At 43.9% G+C, this 19,755-nt stretch overlaps 1 protein-coding gene across 1 annotated transcript; it reads right to left on the bottom strand.

The window, feature by feature from the left end:
- Positions 1-996: 996 nt before the first annotated feature.
- On the bottom strand, positions 997-17,366 carry syndig1 (synapse differentiation inducing 1; the record flags this gene model as incomplete). Its single annotated transcript, XM_083988686.1, has 4 exons — positions 997-1,155; positions 8,795-8,932; positions 14,310-14,654; positions 17,220-17,366. The coding sequence occupies 4 exons, from the start codon at positions 17,364-17,366 to the stop codon at positions 997-999; spliced, it is 789 nt and encodes a 262-aa protein (XP_083844812.1).
- Between the last annotated feature and the right edge of the window lie 2,389 nt (positions 17,367-19,755).

The raw sequence follows: 19,755 nt of genomic DNA, 5'->3' as shown, positions 1-19,755 counted from the left end.
GAGTACTTGAGTACTCGGATATCGGCGTCCTTACAGTCTCTAGGATCCAGTTTTACGATCCAGTCTTTGTGATCCAGTCTCTGGTCTCCAGTCCATCTGGATCAGAAGTATTTTGTTGTGTAATTTATTTATTTTTTAAAGCAGAAGTAAGCGATCCGGTGGTTTTGGCTAATGCTGCGTTCCAGGCAGGCTTTTGAAACCGTAAATTACAGCTTCAAGTCACGACTTACGACTTTGTAGCGTTCCAGGCAACACACTCGTGTTTCTCCGACCTGTTTTACCTGTGAAAGTCACTATAACGGCCACTCGTAACTTCTGACCCGTGAACTCGTACCAGATCGAACTGGTACGACTTCACAGGTCGGAAAAACACGAGTTACGGGTTGCCTTGAACGCACCATAACGTCTTGTCAGCCGATGGAGTTAGCAGCCCCCGCCCTCGTCATGGATCTATTGGTCCTCGTCCCTACGTCACCACATTCAGGCGCATCCCTTGGCTGCACACACAGAGAGGACTGCCCCTTTATGCCGTTCTCTCTCCTCATTGGATAAAGGTTGTAGGATACAAGGAATGTTTTCTCCTGGGCTCAGAGCAGAGCAGAGTGACTGACAGACCCGTGTTTCAGACCAAACACTCTATAGAAGTGATTGCTGTCGGAAGATACAACTATTTAAGACTTAGATTAACACAAAAATATCACTTACTTCTGCTTTAACTTTCTGCTGATGAAGAGTTTGATAGAAATATAGATGATTGATCACAATATAAACAACAACAACAACAACAATAATAATACTGATGATGTAAATAAAGATGTTTTATAAAAAGTTGTGAAGAAGAAACAAAACTTTTCATTCAATTAGCTGCGACTCGTTGATCGATCACGTCCTCCTGCGATCTGATTGGTCCTCCAGTTCCCTGTCAGCTGGAGGGAGGGGGCGGAGACCAGAGGGGCTGATGGGTAATCCCCCCCACCCCCCCCCACCCACCCCCCCTCACCAGTGGTGGTTCTTGGACAGGTAGGCGATGAGCGCCACGGCGACACCCACGTAGATACCGGTTCCTATGGTGACGGCCAGAACGGCGAGGAAGAGCGCCCGTCTGGAGCTGGAGCTGGCCAGGTGGAAGTCGCCCTTCGACACCGCCTGATTGGTCTAGAGGGGGGAAAGGGGGAGGAGTCAAAGATGATTGACTAGGTTAAAGGGATAGTTCACCCTAGAATGATATTTCGCTCATTATCTACTCACCCTCATGTTGACTAAGGGCTGGAAGAATTTCCAGAGTCCACCGTCCCTTCTCTGAGTTACAGGGGGTCTCGGCGTAGCAGTGAATTTCAATGCAACGGTTGCAAAGGGACACCAGAGCTCTTCGTAAAAAAACACACACAAAAAAACATCCAAATACCTCCATGATGCTCGTATGTAATGTCCGTCTTGTGCTGAAGCCCCAAATTGCGTAATTGTCCCGAAAAAAATTAAATAAGTCTATATTTTAAGCTTGTTTGTAGCGGAAGCTTCTCGAAGCTCCTCTTCCTGGTCCGTCCAAATATCGCGTGATTCGCAGTAACCGCACTGACGCCGGCGCAAATCACGCGAGATTTGGACGGACCAGGAAGAGGAGCTTCGAGAAGCTTCCGCTACAAACAAGCTTAAAATATAGACTTATTTAATTTTTTTCGGGACAATTACGCAATTTGGGGCTTCAGCACAAGACGGACATTACATACGAGCAGCATGGAGGTATTTTGATGTTTTTTTGTGTGTGTTTTTTTACGAAGAGCTCCGGTGTCCCTTTGCAACCGTTGCATTGAAATGCACTGCTACGCCAAGACCCCCTGTAACTCAGAGAAGCCACGGAGGACTCTGATAATTCTTCCAGCCCTTAGTCAACATGAGGGTGAGTAGATAATGAGCGAAATATAATTCTAGGGTGAACTATCCCTTTAAGGACTTGTTAAAGGGATAGTTCAACATTTAGTCAAATTGGCCCATCACCATAATCCCTATAGTCATAGCAGTAGGTTCGTTACCTTTAATTGTCGGTGCAAGCTGTTTTTAGAACGGCGGAGCATAGCCGTGAGCTGCTCAGAGCTACGCTACGGAGGCTCATTATGGGATTTCTTGGTTTCCCTCATCAAACTCATCAAATACACAATCCAACAACTCCACAACGCTCTGGTGGACAAGTTGTGAGCTGCACATTCACCACGCTATGAGATAATAACACAACGTTACCACACAGAGTTGTTTTAGAGGGAAATTCATGCAAAACCACTGATGCACGTTGCCTTCAGGGACAGTTTTTCATCAACAGTCTCTGTCATCAGTCTCTCATCTTCTTCTCTGTTCTTTCCCTCTAAAACAACTCTGTGTGGTAACGTTGTGTTATTATCTCATAGCGTGGTGAATGTGCAGCTCACAACTTGTCCACCAGAGCGTTGTGGAGTTGTTGGATTGTGTATTTGATGAGTTTGATGATGAGGGAAACCAAGAAATCCCATAATGAGCCTCCGTAGCGTAGCTCTGAGCAGCTCACGGCTCTGCTCCGCCGTTCTAAAAACAGCTTGCACCGACAATTACAGGTAACGAACCTACTGCTATGACTATAGGGATTATGGCAATGGGCCAATTTGACAAAACTATCCCTTTACTGTAAAGCAGCAGCGTCAACATGATGATACTCAGGTCTCCAGAGAGGAACGAGTGTGTGTGTGTGTGTGTGTGTGTGTGTGTGTGTGTGTGTGTGTGTGTGTGTGTGTGTGTGGAGGGGGGAGGGGCCTGGGCAGAAACCAGATTAAACATGAAGAAGAACATGAGTCTCTGCTCTTTAATAAATCTGATCAGGAAGCAAAACATCAAAACATCCTGCTCAGTGTCACACACACACACACACACACACACACACACACACACACACACACACACACACACACACACACACACACACACACACACACAGGGCCGACAGGTGCTGCTCTGTGATTGGCCGAGTGTCAGGTGAGTGTGAGTCTCTTAACGAGCTCAATTAACTCTGTGAACACGACTAACGAGCTCGTTGGCAGGAAGCTGTCCGTCCGTTATTGTTAATCACTTACCACAAAACCAACATCATCTAATTACACTCTGGACCAATCAGACGCCACGCCTCCGATGACATCACCCAGGGCTCGTCTGATTGGTCCAGACCAGAACAATGAGGCTCGGAGAGCAACGGAGAGCGACGTCAGAGCAGGTCGAAGCCAGAGAGTTACATAAAGAGCTCAGAGTGTGTGTGTGTGTGTGTGTGTGTGTGTGTGTGTGTGTGTGTGTCCGTGTGTGTGTGTGTGTGTGTGTGTGTGTGTGTGTTTTGGGCTGCGCTCTAAAAGCACCAAATCAGATTATCCACACCAGCTTAACAAAAACAGATTGTTTCAGTTACTGACAGGAGGTCGGTCTGTGGTCCAGTCCAGTTTCCTCAACTTCTCCTTTAAAGGGACAGTTCAACATTTATAGTCAGGTCCTCCTCTCACCATGGTAACCCCTATATAGTCACAGCAGTATAGGTTCATGCACCTTTAATTGTCGGTGCATGTTGTTTTGAGATCGGCGGAGCAGAGACGTGAGCTGCTCAGTGAACGGTCCAGGTCCCCTGTCCCTCATCAAACTCATCAAATACACAATCCAACAACTCCACAACGCTCTGGTGGACAAGTTGTGAGCTGCACATTCACCACGCTATGAGATAATAACACAACGTTACCACACAGAGTTGTTGTAGAGGGAAATACAGCCGAACTACATTCCAGACACAGCTGCTGCTGGGCGGAGGGATTTCAGGAGAGAAAGTAGTTCAGAGTATTTGCTTCATGTGTCGTAATGTTGCATGATTATTTGAAAACAACATGCAGCGATAATTAAAGCAGAAGTAAGGTGAATGTTTGTGTTAATATAAGTCTTAAATAGTTGTATCTTCCGACAGCAATCACTTCTATAGAGTGTTTGGTCTGAAACACGGGTCTGTCAGTCACTCTGCTCTGCTCTGAGCCCAGGAGAAAACTTTCCTTGTATCCTACAACCTTTATCCAATGAGGAGAGAGAACGGCATAAAGGGGCGGTCCTCTCTGTGTGTGCAGCCAAGGGATGCGCCTGAATGTGGTGACGTAGGGACGAGGGCGGGGACTGCTAACACCATCGGCTGACAGGAAGTTAGACAAAACCACCGGATCGCTTACTGAAGCTTTAAAGGTGATGAACCTACTGCTGTGACTATATGGTGAGAGGAGGATCTGACTAAATGTTGAACTGTCCCTTTAAAGGCTCAGTTTCTGAATACAGGCTGTGTGTATTTCTCTGTGGACTGAGGCTTTGATACTTTCACAGTATTAATATAAAACTAAAGCTGCTTTATAATCACACTACACATGGACATCTGTCTTTACGCTTCACTTTGTGTTGATTAGCATCGTTAGCATCGTTAGCATCGTTAGCAGCAGCCGTGTCTGGATGTAGCTCCGGCTGCGTTTGCCTCTAAAACAACTCTGTCTCATACTCGTAGTCGTAGGAGTCTATTGCTACGTTCACACGGAAACGATCTGAACACAAAACACAAAAGTGGCGTTGCGTTAAAGACGAGTGTTTTGAGGAGGAAATCTGCGTTCATATCCACCACTTTATTTTCCCATGATCCATTGCGTCACACCACAACGGAAGTCGGTTTTCAACCCCGTAGTAGCATTCTAGCGAGCGGCTAACTGGTAGCGTTAGCGGCTAACTGGTAGCGTTAGCCACCGGTTCTAGCGAGCGGCTAACTGGTAGCGTTAGCGGCTAACTGGTAGCGTTAGCCACCGGTGTAGGCACCAAATGTGGGGGCTCCGGGCTGCCAAAACCGCCCTGACTAATCTGATGTTTGTCAAGTCTACAAAACGAATTACCGAACAAACACCACCACTTCCGGCAGTGGCTCAGGTGGTAGAGCGGGTCGTCCAATGATCAGAGGGTTGGCGGTTCGAATCCCGCTCTGTCCCGGTTGCTGCCGTAGTGTCCTTGCAAGACACCTTACCCACCTTGCTCCTGATGGGTCGTGGTTAGCACCTTGCATGGCAGCTTCCGCCATCAGTGTGTGAATGTGTGTGTGAATGGGTGAATGTGATGTATGATATACTGTAAAGCGCTTTGGGTATCGTTTCCGATGGAAAAGCGCTATATAAAATACAGACCATTTACCATTTACCATTTCTGTGTGCACGCCTCTGCAACTAGTCATGGCTATCGTAGCCGTTAGCTTTGCTGCTGCTGACAGCTAACAGCAGCAGCAAGCTAACAGCAGCAGCAAACCAACAGCAGGACGTCAGCTGTTAAAACCCTCCCGTTGTGGGACACGACATGAAACTACTCCAGTTAGCTCAGTCATGTTGTAACAAAGATATCCGCTGGAGAAAATATTTTTTCATGGAGCGTTTATTGAGTTATTTAAGACACTGCTAACAGCTAACGGTTAGCCCAGCTAACGTTAATCTAAAATGTAATGAATGGCGTGTCATGGCAACACCCAGCGTCGTTCTCCGGAAAGTGGTGGATACAGTGACGCAAAAGTTTGTGGAATTGCATGTTGTAGCACGCCAGGCGGCCGCGTAGAAGCTTCCTTCTACTTCTCTGTTCAGTAGCTCCGTCTGCAAAGACATGTTTGTTGTTATCGTCCTGTCCTGGATCACGTGACGTAAACTCACGTCTCTCAAAATCAGAGCAGAGTTTTGCGTGTTTACCCTTTAGACGGGAACGTGACGGTGGAGCGTTTTTAAGATTTCCACTCCGAAGGCTGGTTTTAAACGCTGCTGCCGTCTGAACGAAAGGCACATCCCATAAAATATTTAGTCATTTTCGAGCGAGCGTTGTCGTGACTAAATGTTGAACTGTCCCTTTAACATGACTCACACCCTCGCTGCTGTTATTAACACACACACACACACACACACACACACACACACACACACACACACACACACACACACACACACACACACACACACACACACACACTCTGCTCTGCTCTGTTCTTCACTGATGGATGGTTTCAGTGTGGGAAGCGTTGCCCGTGGCAACCGGCCCTTGTTTCTTTTTGGAGCTGTAGGTGCGCAGTTGCCTTGGAAACCACATCCACGACACACAACATGCACCAGAGACACACACACCACAACACACACAGCATTAATAATGAAACAATAATTATTTAATGAGACTCTGGTTAATCAATAAGTGGTTAATGAGCTGATTGGTGGTGAGTTCACTGCCTGGTGAGACGGTGGGAAACCTCAGACTCAGACTCTCCTCCTCCAGCTGACTGCAGATCAGTTATATAAGCTGCATCGTGTCGGTGTCGGTGTGTAGGAGCAGCGCCGCGCTACCGCTCCACACCCACAGCAGAAGGAGAAGACTGCAGAGTGTGTGTGTGTGTGTGTGTGTGTGTGTGTGTGTGTGTGTGTGTGTGTGTGTGTGTGTGTGTGTGTGTGTTAGGGCTGCCAGTGCCACAAACCATTATTTTAATAGTCGACTAGTCACCGACTATTTTTTTTCGATTAGTCGACTAATGGGATCATACGTGAATTGAATGTAAAACATACAGCTTATGGCACCAGCAGCTGCTCTTATACTGTATAACCATCATTAGCTTTCAGCTTCAAGTGTTTAAGCTATATGCTAACTAAAAATAAAGACAATTAAGATGACAGTTCATTAAACTTTTAATGAAATATGCAGCTTTAACTGGAGCATAAAGTACAAACAGCTGAGTAAAATAAGAATAAGGCACTGGCCTAAACAACACCAAAATAAATACTTAAAGTGTGGAATGCCCTTCCGAATTATGTTATACAACAAAGAAACATGGTTAGTTTTAAAATGAAACTAAGAGATTATTATTTTGATCGCAATTTTGACCATTAGTAGCCTATATTTGTAAATTGGGTCCTGGTATCCTTGTTGTGTAGTGATTAAATGTAGGAGCGGGTAACATATGTTAAGTGTTTGTCTTGTTTTCTTTTGTATGTGTAAGTATTAAGTATGTGTTTTCTGTATGTATTTTTTGTTTTATGTATTACAGTTTTTTTCAATTGCTAACAAGCAGTGGTCGAAACTGAAGTCACATTTTCAAAACTCTTAACAGTTTGCAAAACACAAGTCCATGTGGACCAAACTGTGAAGCACTTTTCATTGCTTTCACACTAAAGCACTGTCACCAAAACTCATGGACTCTTTTCTCAGTTACTAATTCACCACCTACAAAACACTAGACTGTTACAGCACATTTTTCAAATGCTAACACACTTTGTTCAAAACAGTTCAAAACACAATCAAAACAGAATGATGGGAGGGGGGGGGGGAGGGAGGGGATGGGGGGGCATGGGGAATTTCTGTTGCATGAAAATTGAAATATATAAAATGTCAAATCAAAAATATTTTATTGAATAACATAAATAAAAATATTATGCAACTCCAAACACAGGTGAGGTTAGTTTCCAGCTCAAAACTGATCCAGGTGATCTGTGTTTGGCCTCATTAGAAACCCTATAAAAATTGTGTGTGAGGGGGGGCTTCTGGTTGTTTTTTCTTTGGAAATATGGATCACATGGTTTACAGTAAACTTTTTATTTTTTGTAAGGTCCCTTAGTACCTATGCAAGGGCACAGAGAAAATACATTTTCTTGACGTAAATTGCTGCATTCCTGATTCATTCTTATTGCAATATATTATCTAGAACACTCAAAGTGCAAAGATATTGCAGTATTTATTTTATAATAAAACTGATTTACTGATTTTGAAAAAAAAATCATTCAAACTTCAAAGATCAAATTTATTTGAAGTAATGTTCTTTGTTGTTAGTGTTTTGTAGTTCAGTGTGCTAAGAGTGACAGTGTTTGTTTCCACAGTGATACTATGTGCTAGTGTTGTGGTTGAATGAGCTTATTTTGAGACATGTATGAAGTGTTTTGTTGGTGAGGCACCGTTTTGGGGAAGAGATGAACTGTTTAGCTGAGATGCCTGATGGAAATGCTGGCTAAGAGTTTTGAACATGTGACTTCAGTTTCGACCACTGCTTGTTAGCAATCGAAAAAAACTGTAATGTGTTGTGTGTTAATGGTTTGTATTTGTCATTTATTATGATGAAAAGACCCCAGGAAGAATAGCTGCTGCTGCGTGGCTAAAGCTAATGGGGATCTAAATAAACTAAACTAAACTAAACTAAACAAAAGGTTATTTAGGTTTTTCTTTCCTTCATTTGTCTCTGGCATTAAACAGCTACATTTAAATAAAATGAGGTGGACACCTGAAACTAAGGAATTATTCACAATAATAAAGTTTTGGTATAGGCCTGTCATTCAAATATAACCTAGGAGTCGTTCTGTTAAAAAAAAATCGAATAGTTTATAAAAGACAATCGTCTTGTCTGAAAAAATGTAAATGTCCCTTTTTTACACCGGTGCCGCTTGATGACGGACGAGAGGTAGAGAGGTGTGTGTGTGTGTGTGTGTGTGTGTGTGTGTGTGTCTCAGTGTGTGTGTCTCAGTGTGTGTGTGTGTGTGTGTGCGTGTGTGTGCGTGTGTGTGTGTGTGTGTGTGTGTGCGTGCGTGCGTGTGTGTGTGTGTGTGTGTGTCTCAGTGTGTGTGTGTGTCTCAGTGTGTGTGTGTGTGTGTGTGTGTGTGTGTGTGTGTGTGTGTGTGTGTGTGCGTGCGTGCGTGTGTGTGTGTGTGTGTGTCTCAGTGTGTGTGTGTGTCTCAGTGTGTGTGTGTGTGTGTGTGTGTGTGTGTGTGTGCGTGCTGACCCGGTGGGACAGGTAGAAGGCAGCGATGCCGAGCGGCCAGAAGCAGCAGAGCATGGAGAAGACGCTGAGGCCCAGGTGATCTCTGGGAGGCATCAGCAGGAAGGTGTCCTCGCTCTCGGAGCCGCTGGAGTAGTCGCTCTGCACACACACACACACACACACACACACACACACACACACACACACACACACACACACACACACACACACACACACACACACACACACACACACACACACACACACACACACACATACAGAGAGAGACACCTGTTAACGGCACCTGCCAGAGAACCACAGTCATCAATCAATCAATCATGTACATCAGTGGTTCTCAACTAGTCTCACTCTGGGCTCCACATCTTCTCATGGTCATTAAGTCTCGACCCACTTTTATAGAATTCAAACCAAGATTTTTTTTCTAAGTCTTTAAAAACTCATTTAGCTCTTTATTGAGCAAAGTGCATTTCAGAGCACATGAATGAAACTGGAGTTACCATGACAACTGCATGTACGGAAGTGAATAAAGAAATATCAAACTGCACAAAATGGAGACCAACAAAACGATATATTTGACTTCTAATGCATCTCTGCATTCAGAGCATGTTCACTAAAGTGAATAAATATCAAATTGCACAAAATAAAGTCCCACAAAACAAAACCAGATTCACTGCATCAGGCCACATTAATAAGAAACTGATATCTTTGCATTCAGAGCAAATGGAGCACATAATAAGAAAGTGAGGAGCATTACAACTGCATGTGTTCACGTGTCTCGTTATTTCCCGCTCTAGCGCTGTTATTACGTAACTTTATTAAGTTTTAATATGTTTCCATGTGAGAAAGTAACTGTTTAGATCCAAATCTACGGCCAGTTGATCCAAACGACGGCTGTTTAGAAGTTTGCTCCGATGTTTTTCAGAGAAGTGAAGCTCTGCAGCGACCGGGACATCACAGAGACAGCAGCCGGTCTGCAGAGCTGCTGGTTTACCACCGGCTGGTTAAAGTATTTCTAGGAGATAAATGTTGGTCTCATTGATGAAATCTAACAGCTGTATCAGTAGCATTAGTTAGTGTGAATGTAAAGTGAAGCTTCCTGTGTGTATTGGACAGAAGAGCAGCGCTGCCTCGGGGCTCTGGAGCCTACGGACACAAACCACCACATTTACATCAAGAAATACATGTTTTACAATCAACACATCAGTCTGCATTAGTTATGGTCCACGGCTACACTACCGTCTTTGGTTACGGTTAGACGTCAGGGGCGCATTGCATTGTGGGATACAGTACGCAATGTAGACTGGTCAGATACTGGAGATATTTTCCAAATCAGTACGACATCTGGGAATTTTTCACATACTGCAGGTTTTGCTTTTGTTTACATACTGCATTTTGGCCAAATCAGTACGTACTGGCAGTATAGTATAGGCGGTTTCGAATACAGCCTATGAAAAAGTCCCAGTTGTGGAACTGATTCAGATTGTTAAAGAGCTTCAGACTCAAACAGAGGAGAATAAAAACCTGTTTCAGTCTGATCCAGAGTCAACCACAGAGACAGAACTGAAACGTCCTCTTGTTCCTGAACTCATCACTCTGACACAGACACGGTGGTGTAAAGCATCTACAACACAACACCTCACCTGGTCTGTGCACACACACACACACACACACACACACACACACACACACACACACACACACACACACACACACCCCTCCCTCCCTGGTGTTAGCGGGGCAGAGCAGATTAAACTGGACTTTACAGAGACAGAATCACAGCGTTTCCAGCTAATCGTCTCTAAAGCGATTGGCTGTTAGTCGTCCAAATGTGTCGTCCACAGAGCTGCAGCTCTAATCTCATTCAGGACGGAGGGATGGAGGGATGGAGGATGGAGGGATGGAGGGATGGAAGGATGGAAGGATGGAGGGATGGAGGGAGAGAAGGATGGAGGGATGGAGAGAAGGATGGAGGGATGGAGGGATGGAAGGATGTCAGAGTGCTCAATTAGATGGATTATCAGCAATGACGATAAACAACACATTTCAAGCCTTCACATGTCTATCTATCTATCTATCTATCTATCTATCTATCTATCTATCTATCTATCTATCTATCTATCTATCTATCTATCTATCTATCTATCTATCTATCTATCTATCTATCGTTCTATCTATCTATCTATCTATCTATCTATCTATCTATCTATCGTTCTATCTATCGTTCTATCTATCGTTCTATCTATCGTTCTATCTATCTATCTATCGTTCTATCTATCGTTCTATCTATCGATCTATCTATCTATCTATCTATCTATCTATCTATCTATCTATCTATCTATCTATCTATCTATCTATCTATCTATCTATCTATCTATCTATCTATCCATCCCTCCTCTGTTTTCCCTGCAGCTCTTTGATGAAGCTGCTCCACATCAGAATTCAGGAGGTGTGTTGTTTTGCTGCCTGAACATAAGGGAGGAAGAGGAAGAGGAAGAGGAGGAGGAGGAGGAGGAGGAGGAGGAGGAGGAGGAGGAGGAAGAGGAGGAGGAAGAGGATGAGAAAATGAAGAGTAAGAGGAGGAGGGATGAAAATAAAGGATGGATGACAGAGGATGAAGGATGGAGGCTGGAGGAAGGAAAGTTTTCTCCATGACTTGAACTCAGTCCGAACTGCAGCTGTTGTGGTTTCTATGGTGACGCTGATACGATACAGAGAGGGACCGGTCACGATAAAGAGAGGGTCTGGGGACACGTTGATAACCCTAACCCTGCTAAACTAATGCTGTGTTCAAGACAACTTGGAAGTTGGAAAAAACCGAGCTCCAAGTTGTAAAAAATGAATTGAACGACGTCGAACTCTGAAACTACAAGTCAGAAACTCAGGTATCATATCAGAGCTCCGACTTTCCGACTTGACGTCACGACAACATCAAAACATAGCGGCCCTCGTCTTAAACGGTTAGAATTTAGACATTTTAATTTATTTGTTGCATTTCACAGCAACCGGTAGCAGTAGCTGTAAAACAGGCTAAAAGCTGTTTTATTTCCCGCGCTGTAATTATGTAACTTTATTAAAGCAGAAGTAAGTGGTCCGGTGGTTTTGGCTAATGCTGCGTTCCAGGCAGGCTTTTAAAACCGTAAATTACAGCTTCAAGTCACGACTTACAACTTTGTAGCGTTCCAGGCAACCCACTCGTGTTTCTCCGACCTGTTTTACCTGTGAAAGTCACTATAACGGCCACTCGTAACTTCTGACCCGTGAACTCGTACCAGATCGAACTGGTACCACTTCACAGGTCGGAAAAACACGAGTTGCCTTGAACGCACCATAACGTCCTCGTCCCTACGTCGCCACATTCAGGCGCATCCCTTGGCTGCACACACAGCCCTGCATGCCGTTCTCTCTCCTCATTGGATAAAAACTGTAGGATACGATAAAAGTTTTCTCCTGGGCTCAGAGCAGAGCAGAGGGACTGACAGACCCGTGTTTCAGACCAAACACTCTATGTAAGTGATTGCTGTCGGAAGATATAACTATTTAAGACTTATATTAACACAAATATATCACTTACTTCTGCTTTAAGTTTTAATATGTTTTCATGTGAGAAAGTAACTGTTTAGATCCCAAATATACGGCCAGTTTATCCAAACGACGGCTGTTTAGAAGTTTGCTCCGATGTTTTACAGAGAAGTGAAGCTCTGCAGCGACCGGGACATCACAGAGGCAGCAGCCGGTCTGCAGAGCTGCTCGGCCGGCCAACCTCCGTCCTCATCCCGGGGGAGAAAACCATCGCTGATTACAGTTTTTCTCTGTTGGTTTGGCTCATTTCTTGAAACAGAAATTACATTCTTAAAACTATAAGACCATTTGGCCAAACAGTCTTACAGTTCTGCACAACATTACAGCTCACTAGCAAAAGCGCATATCTCTCCCAAAACTGTTCACACATGCTTCAAAACTAGATTCCTTTACCATGTAAAGTGTCAGTACCATCAAAATGGCAAAGATCTTTCTCAATTGCTTTTGGCTCATTTGCATTCACTTAGTGCTTTTACCAAAAATAAACTGGATGGTTCAGCATAACACCATGGATGAGCTGCAGAACCTCATATCTCTCCCAAAACAGTTTACTTATGTGTCAAAACCAAACTTCTTTCTCATGTGAGTAGTCAGTGCCCCCAAAATGCATCATCCCTGTGGCATTCTGTGAGCACTGCAAGTCAAAATGCTTAGATGTTTTGTCACTATGGCAGAGACGTATAAAACCTAAGAAAAGGACTTTACAGTAAGAGCAGCCTCCAAAGTTTGACATCACACACACTGCACTCATATTGCCAAGGAAATTGTAACCATTTTTATTCAGCCTACATAAAGTAACTCAAGATTATGTACTGTAAAAACAAAATGTATAGGCCTACAGTTCTCTGTACATGTATGAAATATGAACACAAAAAAAACTGAAAAAATATACCAAGCCTATAGTGCAGTAAACAAAGTTTCACGAGTAGAGACATTTTCACTGGTCATCACTGTCATCACCCTCTGTCTCCTGGCCACCATCTTCATCCTCCTGACCATCCATACGCTGCGCTCTGATTGGCCACATATTTTCATCAACATCACAGCGGATATTTTCCCTCGCGATGCAGCGAGGGAAAATATCCGCTCTATATATACGCGTTTGGCAGCATTCACAATCATAGACAGCACCAGTCAGGTAGCTAAACAGCTGATTGATTGGTCATCTGAGATGTAGGAACTCCTCCTTCGTTAGTCAAGTTCTAATTTCACCTGACTGTCAATTACTGTCATGAATTTATGAAATGCTGCAAGAAATTCATATGGTTTTCATGGTATTAGCCTACAGTATGTTGACTAATTTTGACAGTTGAACAGACTATTGTGCATATGATGATTTACACAGTGAAATCATGCTGACATGTTTTGGAGAGAGCAACCATTAGACTGAGAATCAACTAATCAGCTTAGATCAGCAAGATCTATTCATTTGGAAAATGTGCTAAATGTATGCTCATTGTGCTAACTCTAGGGTACTTGTACATAACCATTTGCAAAGATGCACTAAGACACTTGAGACATGTACTAAGACATTTGCAATTTGATGAAATCAATGAGAAATGCCATTCTGTTGTGAACATTTGCAAGGTGGTTTGGAGATTTGTCCATGTTATTTTGAGAATGTAATTTCTGTTTCAAGAATTGAGCCAAACCAATAGAGAAAAACTGTAACTTACCCGCAGGTTTTTAGAGGTTTACCACCGGCTGGTTAAATTATTTCTAGAAGATAAATGTTGGTCTCATTGATGAAAAGAGTTGCTTTTGTTCGCATACTGCATTTTGGCCAAATCAGTACGTACTAGCATAGTAGTATAGTATGTGGTTTTGAATACAGCCTAAGACTCAACGCTGCTGAGTTTCCACTTCCTGTGTGTCACTGCGAGGGGGCGGGGCCAGGTGAATCTCTGACTGACTGAAACACTGAAACATTTTTCACCTCCAGCTCCTGGAACTCGTCGTCGTCGTCGATGTCGTACGACAGCGTCTGAATCTTCGCGTCTTCTCCACAGAAGTCCAGAAACTTCCCGTCGGCAGCGAACAGCAGCGCCTCCTTCGTGGCGGCAGCAGCGGCGGCGTCGTGGCCGAGCCCCTCGATGAAGGTGGTCTCGCAGCAGTCGCCCCCCCCGGCCTCGCCCCCCCACCGCAGCACGCCGTCCGGGCGGAGGAGGAGGCCGGGGGGGCGGAGCCTCGGGTCGGATGCCGCCTGGTGGGGGAGGAGAGCGCTGGCGTTCAGCAGCTGAGGAGGAGCAACGCCCCCGCTGCCCCCGCCACCGTGCTCCTGCTGGGGGGTAGAAAATTTTAAAAAATTAGTTTGGGATAATGGGTTTAAAAAATGATCTGACAAATGTAGCGTAACAATTGACCTATGGCTAAGCCACGCCCCCAAACGCGATGAGCCAATCACAGTGCGCATAGCTAGCCCGATACACTGGGACATTCTCTGCTTCCACGTCCATTGAAATGCATTGCAGTTAGTCAGTTTTCATTGGTTTTTATATGTTTTTTCTTGACATTTTAAGTTTAAAATGGTCAAACGGTGTTCATGGGGTACATGTAACTCTGACACTAGGTATCCTGAGAGGCCACAGGGGGGATTTTTTAACCTTTTCCCAAGCCACATCTCAACCGAGAGAAGTGTCTGCTCTGGATAAAGTTATGCAGTAGACCACAACACCAACTAAACGTGGATAAAATGAACAAGGATGTCTACATCTGTTCTAAGTTAAAGCAGAAGTGAGTGATATGTTTGTGTTAATATAAGTCTTAAATAGTTATATCTTCCGACAGCAATCACTTACATAGAGTGTTTGGTCTGAAACACGGGTCTGTCAGTCCCTCTGCTCTGCTCTGAGCCGAGGAGAAAACATGTATCGTATCCTACAGTTTTTATCCAATGAGGAGAGAGAACGGCATGCAGGGCTGTGTGTGCAGCCAAGGAACGCCGTGAATGTGGTGACGTAGCGACGAGGACTGTTATGGTGCGTTCAAGGAAACTCGTATTTTTCCGACCGTGAAGTGGTACCAGTTCGATCTGGTACGAGTTCACCGGTCGGAAGTTACGAGTGGCCGTTATAGTGACTTTCACCGGTAAAACAGGTCGGAAAAACACGAGTGGGTTGCCTGGAACGCTACAAAGTCGTAAGTTGTGACTTGAAGCTGTAATTTACGATTTCAAAAGCCTGCCTGGAACGCAGCATTAGCGAAAACGACCGGATCACTCACTTCTGCTTTAAGTCAACAACGTATTTGAGGCAACATATTGTCAGAGATGTTTAGATGTTAGCCAGTATCACAACTAAGCATAAAGTCTGCTAGCTTAATGCTAACGTATAATGTAAAACTCCATAGACAGGCTAACAGAAATTAGCCATAGGTCAATTGACCTATGGCTAAGCCCCGCCCCCTCCACTCACTCGGACAAACAGTCAACATTCGGTGACAGTTGCTATGGAAACAGCTGTCACAGTAGGAGACATTTCACAGGAGGCAATTGATGATTTTTGGAGACAGAAAGATTAAATATCACCTGGAAGTCACCAAAACTTCACTTAGCTTTACTGCTCTGGCTGTCGGTTGCCGTGAAACGCCGATAGCGACGGGCTAATTTCTGTTAGCCTGTCTATGGAGTTTTACATTATACATTAGCATTAAGCTAGCGGACTTTATGCTTAGTTGTGATACTGGCTAACATCTAAACATCTCTGACCTCTCTTCTCCACAACTCCACTGTAGTGTAGTGGGTAAGGTGGCCGCTTGCCAACCCCAAAGTCACTGGTTCGAATTCAAGGGAAGTAATCTTGTTATGTTATGTTGAATTCTGCTCCCCTCCCCCACCCTCAATTGGTTACAGGTGTTCGTTAAGAGACTCATTAATTGCTTGTGCCACAGTTTGCAGCACATCATCACATTACAATGGCAACATGTTCATGTCTGTGCTCTTTGTGGTGAAGCGGCAGAGTAAAGGTTTACTGATCATGAGGTCGTGGGTTCGATTCCTGCCTCAGTCATGTCATTGCTTGACTTATGATTCCAATTTTGTAATTCACTGGAACGGGCATTATACGTTGTTTGAATTCACCAAAAAATAGTCACAAGTCACAGAAAAGTCCTCTACTTACTTGATGTGGCTCATTTCTACTCTTTTTTTTTTTTAAGCAGAAGTCAGTGAGCCTCTTATACAGGGATTTCTTTTACCCTTCTCTCATTGAATGTAACTATGGTGAAGTGGTTAGATCACTGGGCTGAAGACATGAAGGTTGATGGTTCAAATCTAACCTCGACAACAATTATAGTGAATTATTTTCCCAGTCGTCCTCTGTTGACTTCTGATAACTTGCTTCATGTTGAAACTGCTGCTCTCAGCCTGAAATTCACAGAAATTTTCATTCTAAGTCATTCAAGCTTGACTCTCAAGCTTTCTTGGTGTTGACACAGTGTGTTTCCAACAGGTGCAGCTTTGGGCTCATTAACTTCAGAGTGAGACAGAGTGCAGCTCATCAACAGACAACAGTCTCTGTAACTGTGTGTACACTGTGGCCTAGAGGCAGAGTGAAAGTCTACTGACCATGAGGTTGTGGGTTTGATTCCTACCTCGGTCAAACATTTGTATGGTGATCAGTCACTGCTTGCACTATTTGCTAATTCTGCAACTGCTTTCAGCATTCACACGCATTTCCATCAGGAAATGCTACTTTATCTAGTTTATTTCATGTTATTCTTAATTCTTATCTCTGAAACATGATGTCTGCTCTTGTTAAATTTTGGACAGATATAATATTTGCCTGACTAGTTTGTAAATGCATTTGTTTAAAATAAAAAAGAAAAAACATAAAAAAAGCGCGCTAACCACCACGTGACCCTGGTACTGAGGAGCCGAGTACAGCGCCGCCCGAGGCTCCGCCCCCAACCGCGTGTTGATGAGGCCGTTGTGTCTGCAGCCGCCCAGTCTGCAGGAGTCAGCCTCCTCTTCTCGTCCTCCTCCTCCTCCCTCCATCGCTCCTCCTCCTCCTCCTCCTCCTCCTCCTCCTCCTCCTCCTCCTCCCTCCATCACTCCTCCTCCCTCCATCGCTCCTCCTCAGAGGCGTCTCTCAGAGCTCAGAGGCATCGCAGGCTGGACTCTCCTGAGAAACAAACATGGAACATATCAGTTTATACTGTTGTTCGGAGCTTTTTATGCCACATTTCCACTACATCAAAGACCCCAAATGGACACAAATTAGACACAAATTGGCTTTGAATTTTTGGAAAAATTTGTGAAATTTCTGGAAAAAAAGAAAGAAAGATCATTTCTCAAAAAGAAAGTTTAAAAATGTCTCAAAAAAAGGTAACATTTCTCGAATAAACGTTTTAAAAAATCAAAAAAAAATTAATTAAATAAAAAACTAGTCAAATTTATCAAAAAATGTTAAAAAAAATTCTAGAAAAAAGTGGTAAAATTAAAAAAAAAAATAAAGTAAAAAAAAATTCTAGAAAAAAGTGAGAGAAAACATTACGTGGTACCGGCTCGACTCTGCTCTGGTACCTGGTATTATTCTAGAGAGCTTTTCCATTACAGCATAGTAGCCTAGTTACCGCCTTTAGAAGTAGCTGGTCGTCATAGCGACGGCGCTCAGTAACATAAAATTAAATTTAATATAGACTTATCAGTTCATTTTAAAACCTGTATTGATGTGGTGATAAACGTGGTGATTTCTGTAGACCAGTGCTTCTCAAACTATGGGGCGCGTCCCACTGGTGGGGAGTAGCGATATGACAGGTGGGGCGCGACCAGTTGACTTACACCACTGTGGCCAGCTATGGTCACTGGTGACAGGAATTATCATGTTTGCATTTCGTGGTCTCAGCATATAGTTTTTTTCTCTCCATTTTCTGTTGTCATATAACATTCCTTATTTTGGATCGAGAGTGACCGAGCAGCGAGATAAACACCGGCGGCCAGTGTTTCTCTTGTGGCTCGCTCGCTCACGTTTCCGTGAAATCAGGTGCGTGCAATTATTTTTTACCTACAGGCAAAAGAAAAACATAATACAGGCCTATATATGTCCAAAAGACTTTGTCCCTTTGAGTGAAGGAGGTTTGGATGGTTTAGTAATGAGGAAACTGTTGCTGTCAGCAGCCCCAGGCAGATAGACAGACAGACTTCGTATTGGACAAACAAGATGTTAAATTTGTAAAAAGTCATATGTTGATTATAAACACTGAGCACCATACACCTTAGTTTCTGATTATAAAATTATGACGTGACCTAATACCACCCCCACTCCCCACCCTCCCCAAGATGGGGATTGAAAATCCCCCCTTGTCCAAGGTGGGGAATGACCGAAACAGTTTGAGAACCACTGCTGTGGACAGAGTCTGAAGCTTCACTTTAAAAGTCCTTCGTCTGCTGCTTTTAACTTTCAAACAGCGTCACAGTCAATCAGCTGATCCATGACATCACAGCTGATCCATGACATCACAGCTCATCGATTACATGACAGCTGATTGATCACAGCTGCTGTCAATAGAGAACACACTCTCAAACAGCACTGAGGACAATAAACAGATCTCAGAGTGTTCTTGAACGCACCACCAGAAACTCTCTCTCTCCCACACACACACACACACACACACACACACACACACACACACACACACACACACACACACAAGCTCATGAAGTGTGTTTGCAAACATGAGTAAGTGTGTGTGTGTTCACCTGCTGAGCTACATCCTGGATCCAATTAGACGCTCCAGTAACTGTGTGTGTGTGTGTGTGTGTGTGTGTGTGTGTGTGTGTGTGTGTGTGGGGCTGAAGGTCAGACGGCCGTTAATCAGCTCATTAAAACTGATTCAGAGTCAGTTCAGTGTGTTTTTAACATTATCATCTGACTCCAGATCAGAGTTTCTGTTGGTCACATGAAGCTCAACAACACGTCGTCCGTTCAACAGCTTCACATCTAATAAACTTCATCTGATAATAATCTGTCAAACAACCGACTTCACCTTATTGTCCCACACTTACCCATAATAATAATAATAATAATAATAATAATAATAATAATAATAATAATAATAGCCTAATAATAATAATAGTATAGAATATTTGTGTGTGTGTGTGTGTGTGTGTGTGTCCTGTTGAAGTGTCTGAATCGACCTGCAGCTCATCGTCAAAATAAAATAATCCAGGCACATTAATAATAAAGCTGAGCTTCAAAGCTGCTGCGTGGAAATCCCCCCAACACACACACACACACACACACACACACACACACACACACACACACACACACACACACACACACACACCTACAGCCCATATGTAGCCTATGTGGTGAAATCTCATCGCAGCTGTAAACCTGTGAACCTGAATACCGACAGAGTCACCGGCTCTGACGTCATCC

This window comes from Trachurus trachurus, assembly GCF_905171665.1.
Source record: "Trachurus trachurus genome assembly, chromosome: 15".
Lineage (NCBI taxonomy): Eukaryota > Metazoa > Chordata > Actinopteri > Carangiformes > Carangidae > Trachurus > Trachurus trachurus.
This window is presented reverse-complemented; position numbering and strand designations above follow the sequence as displayed.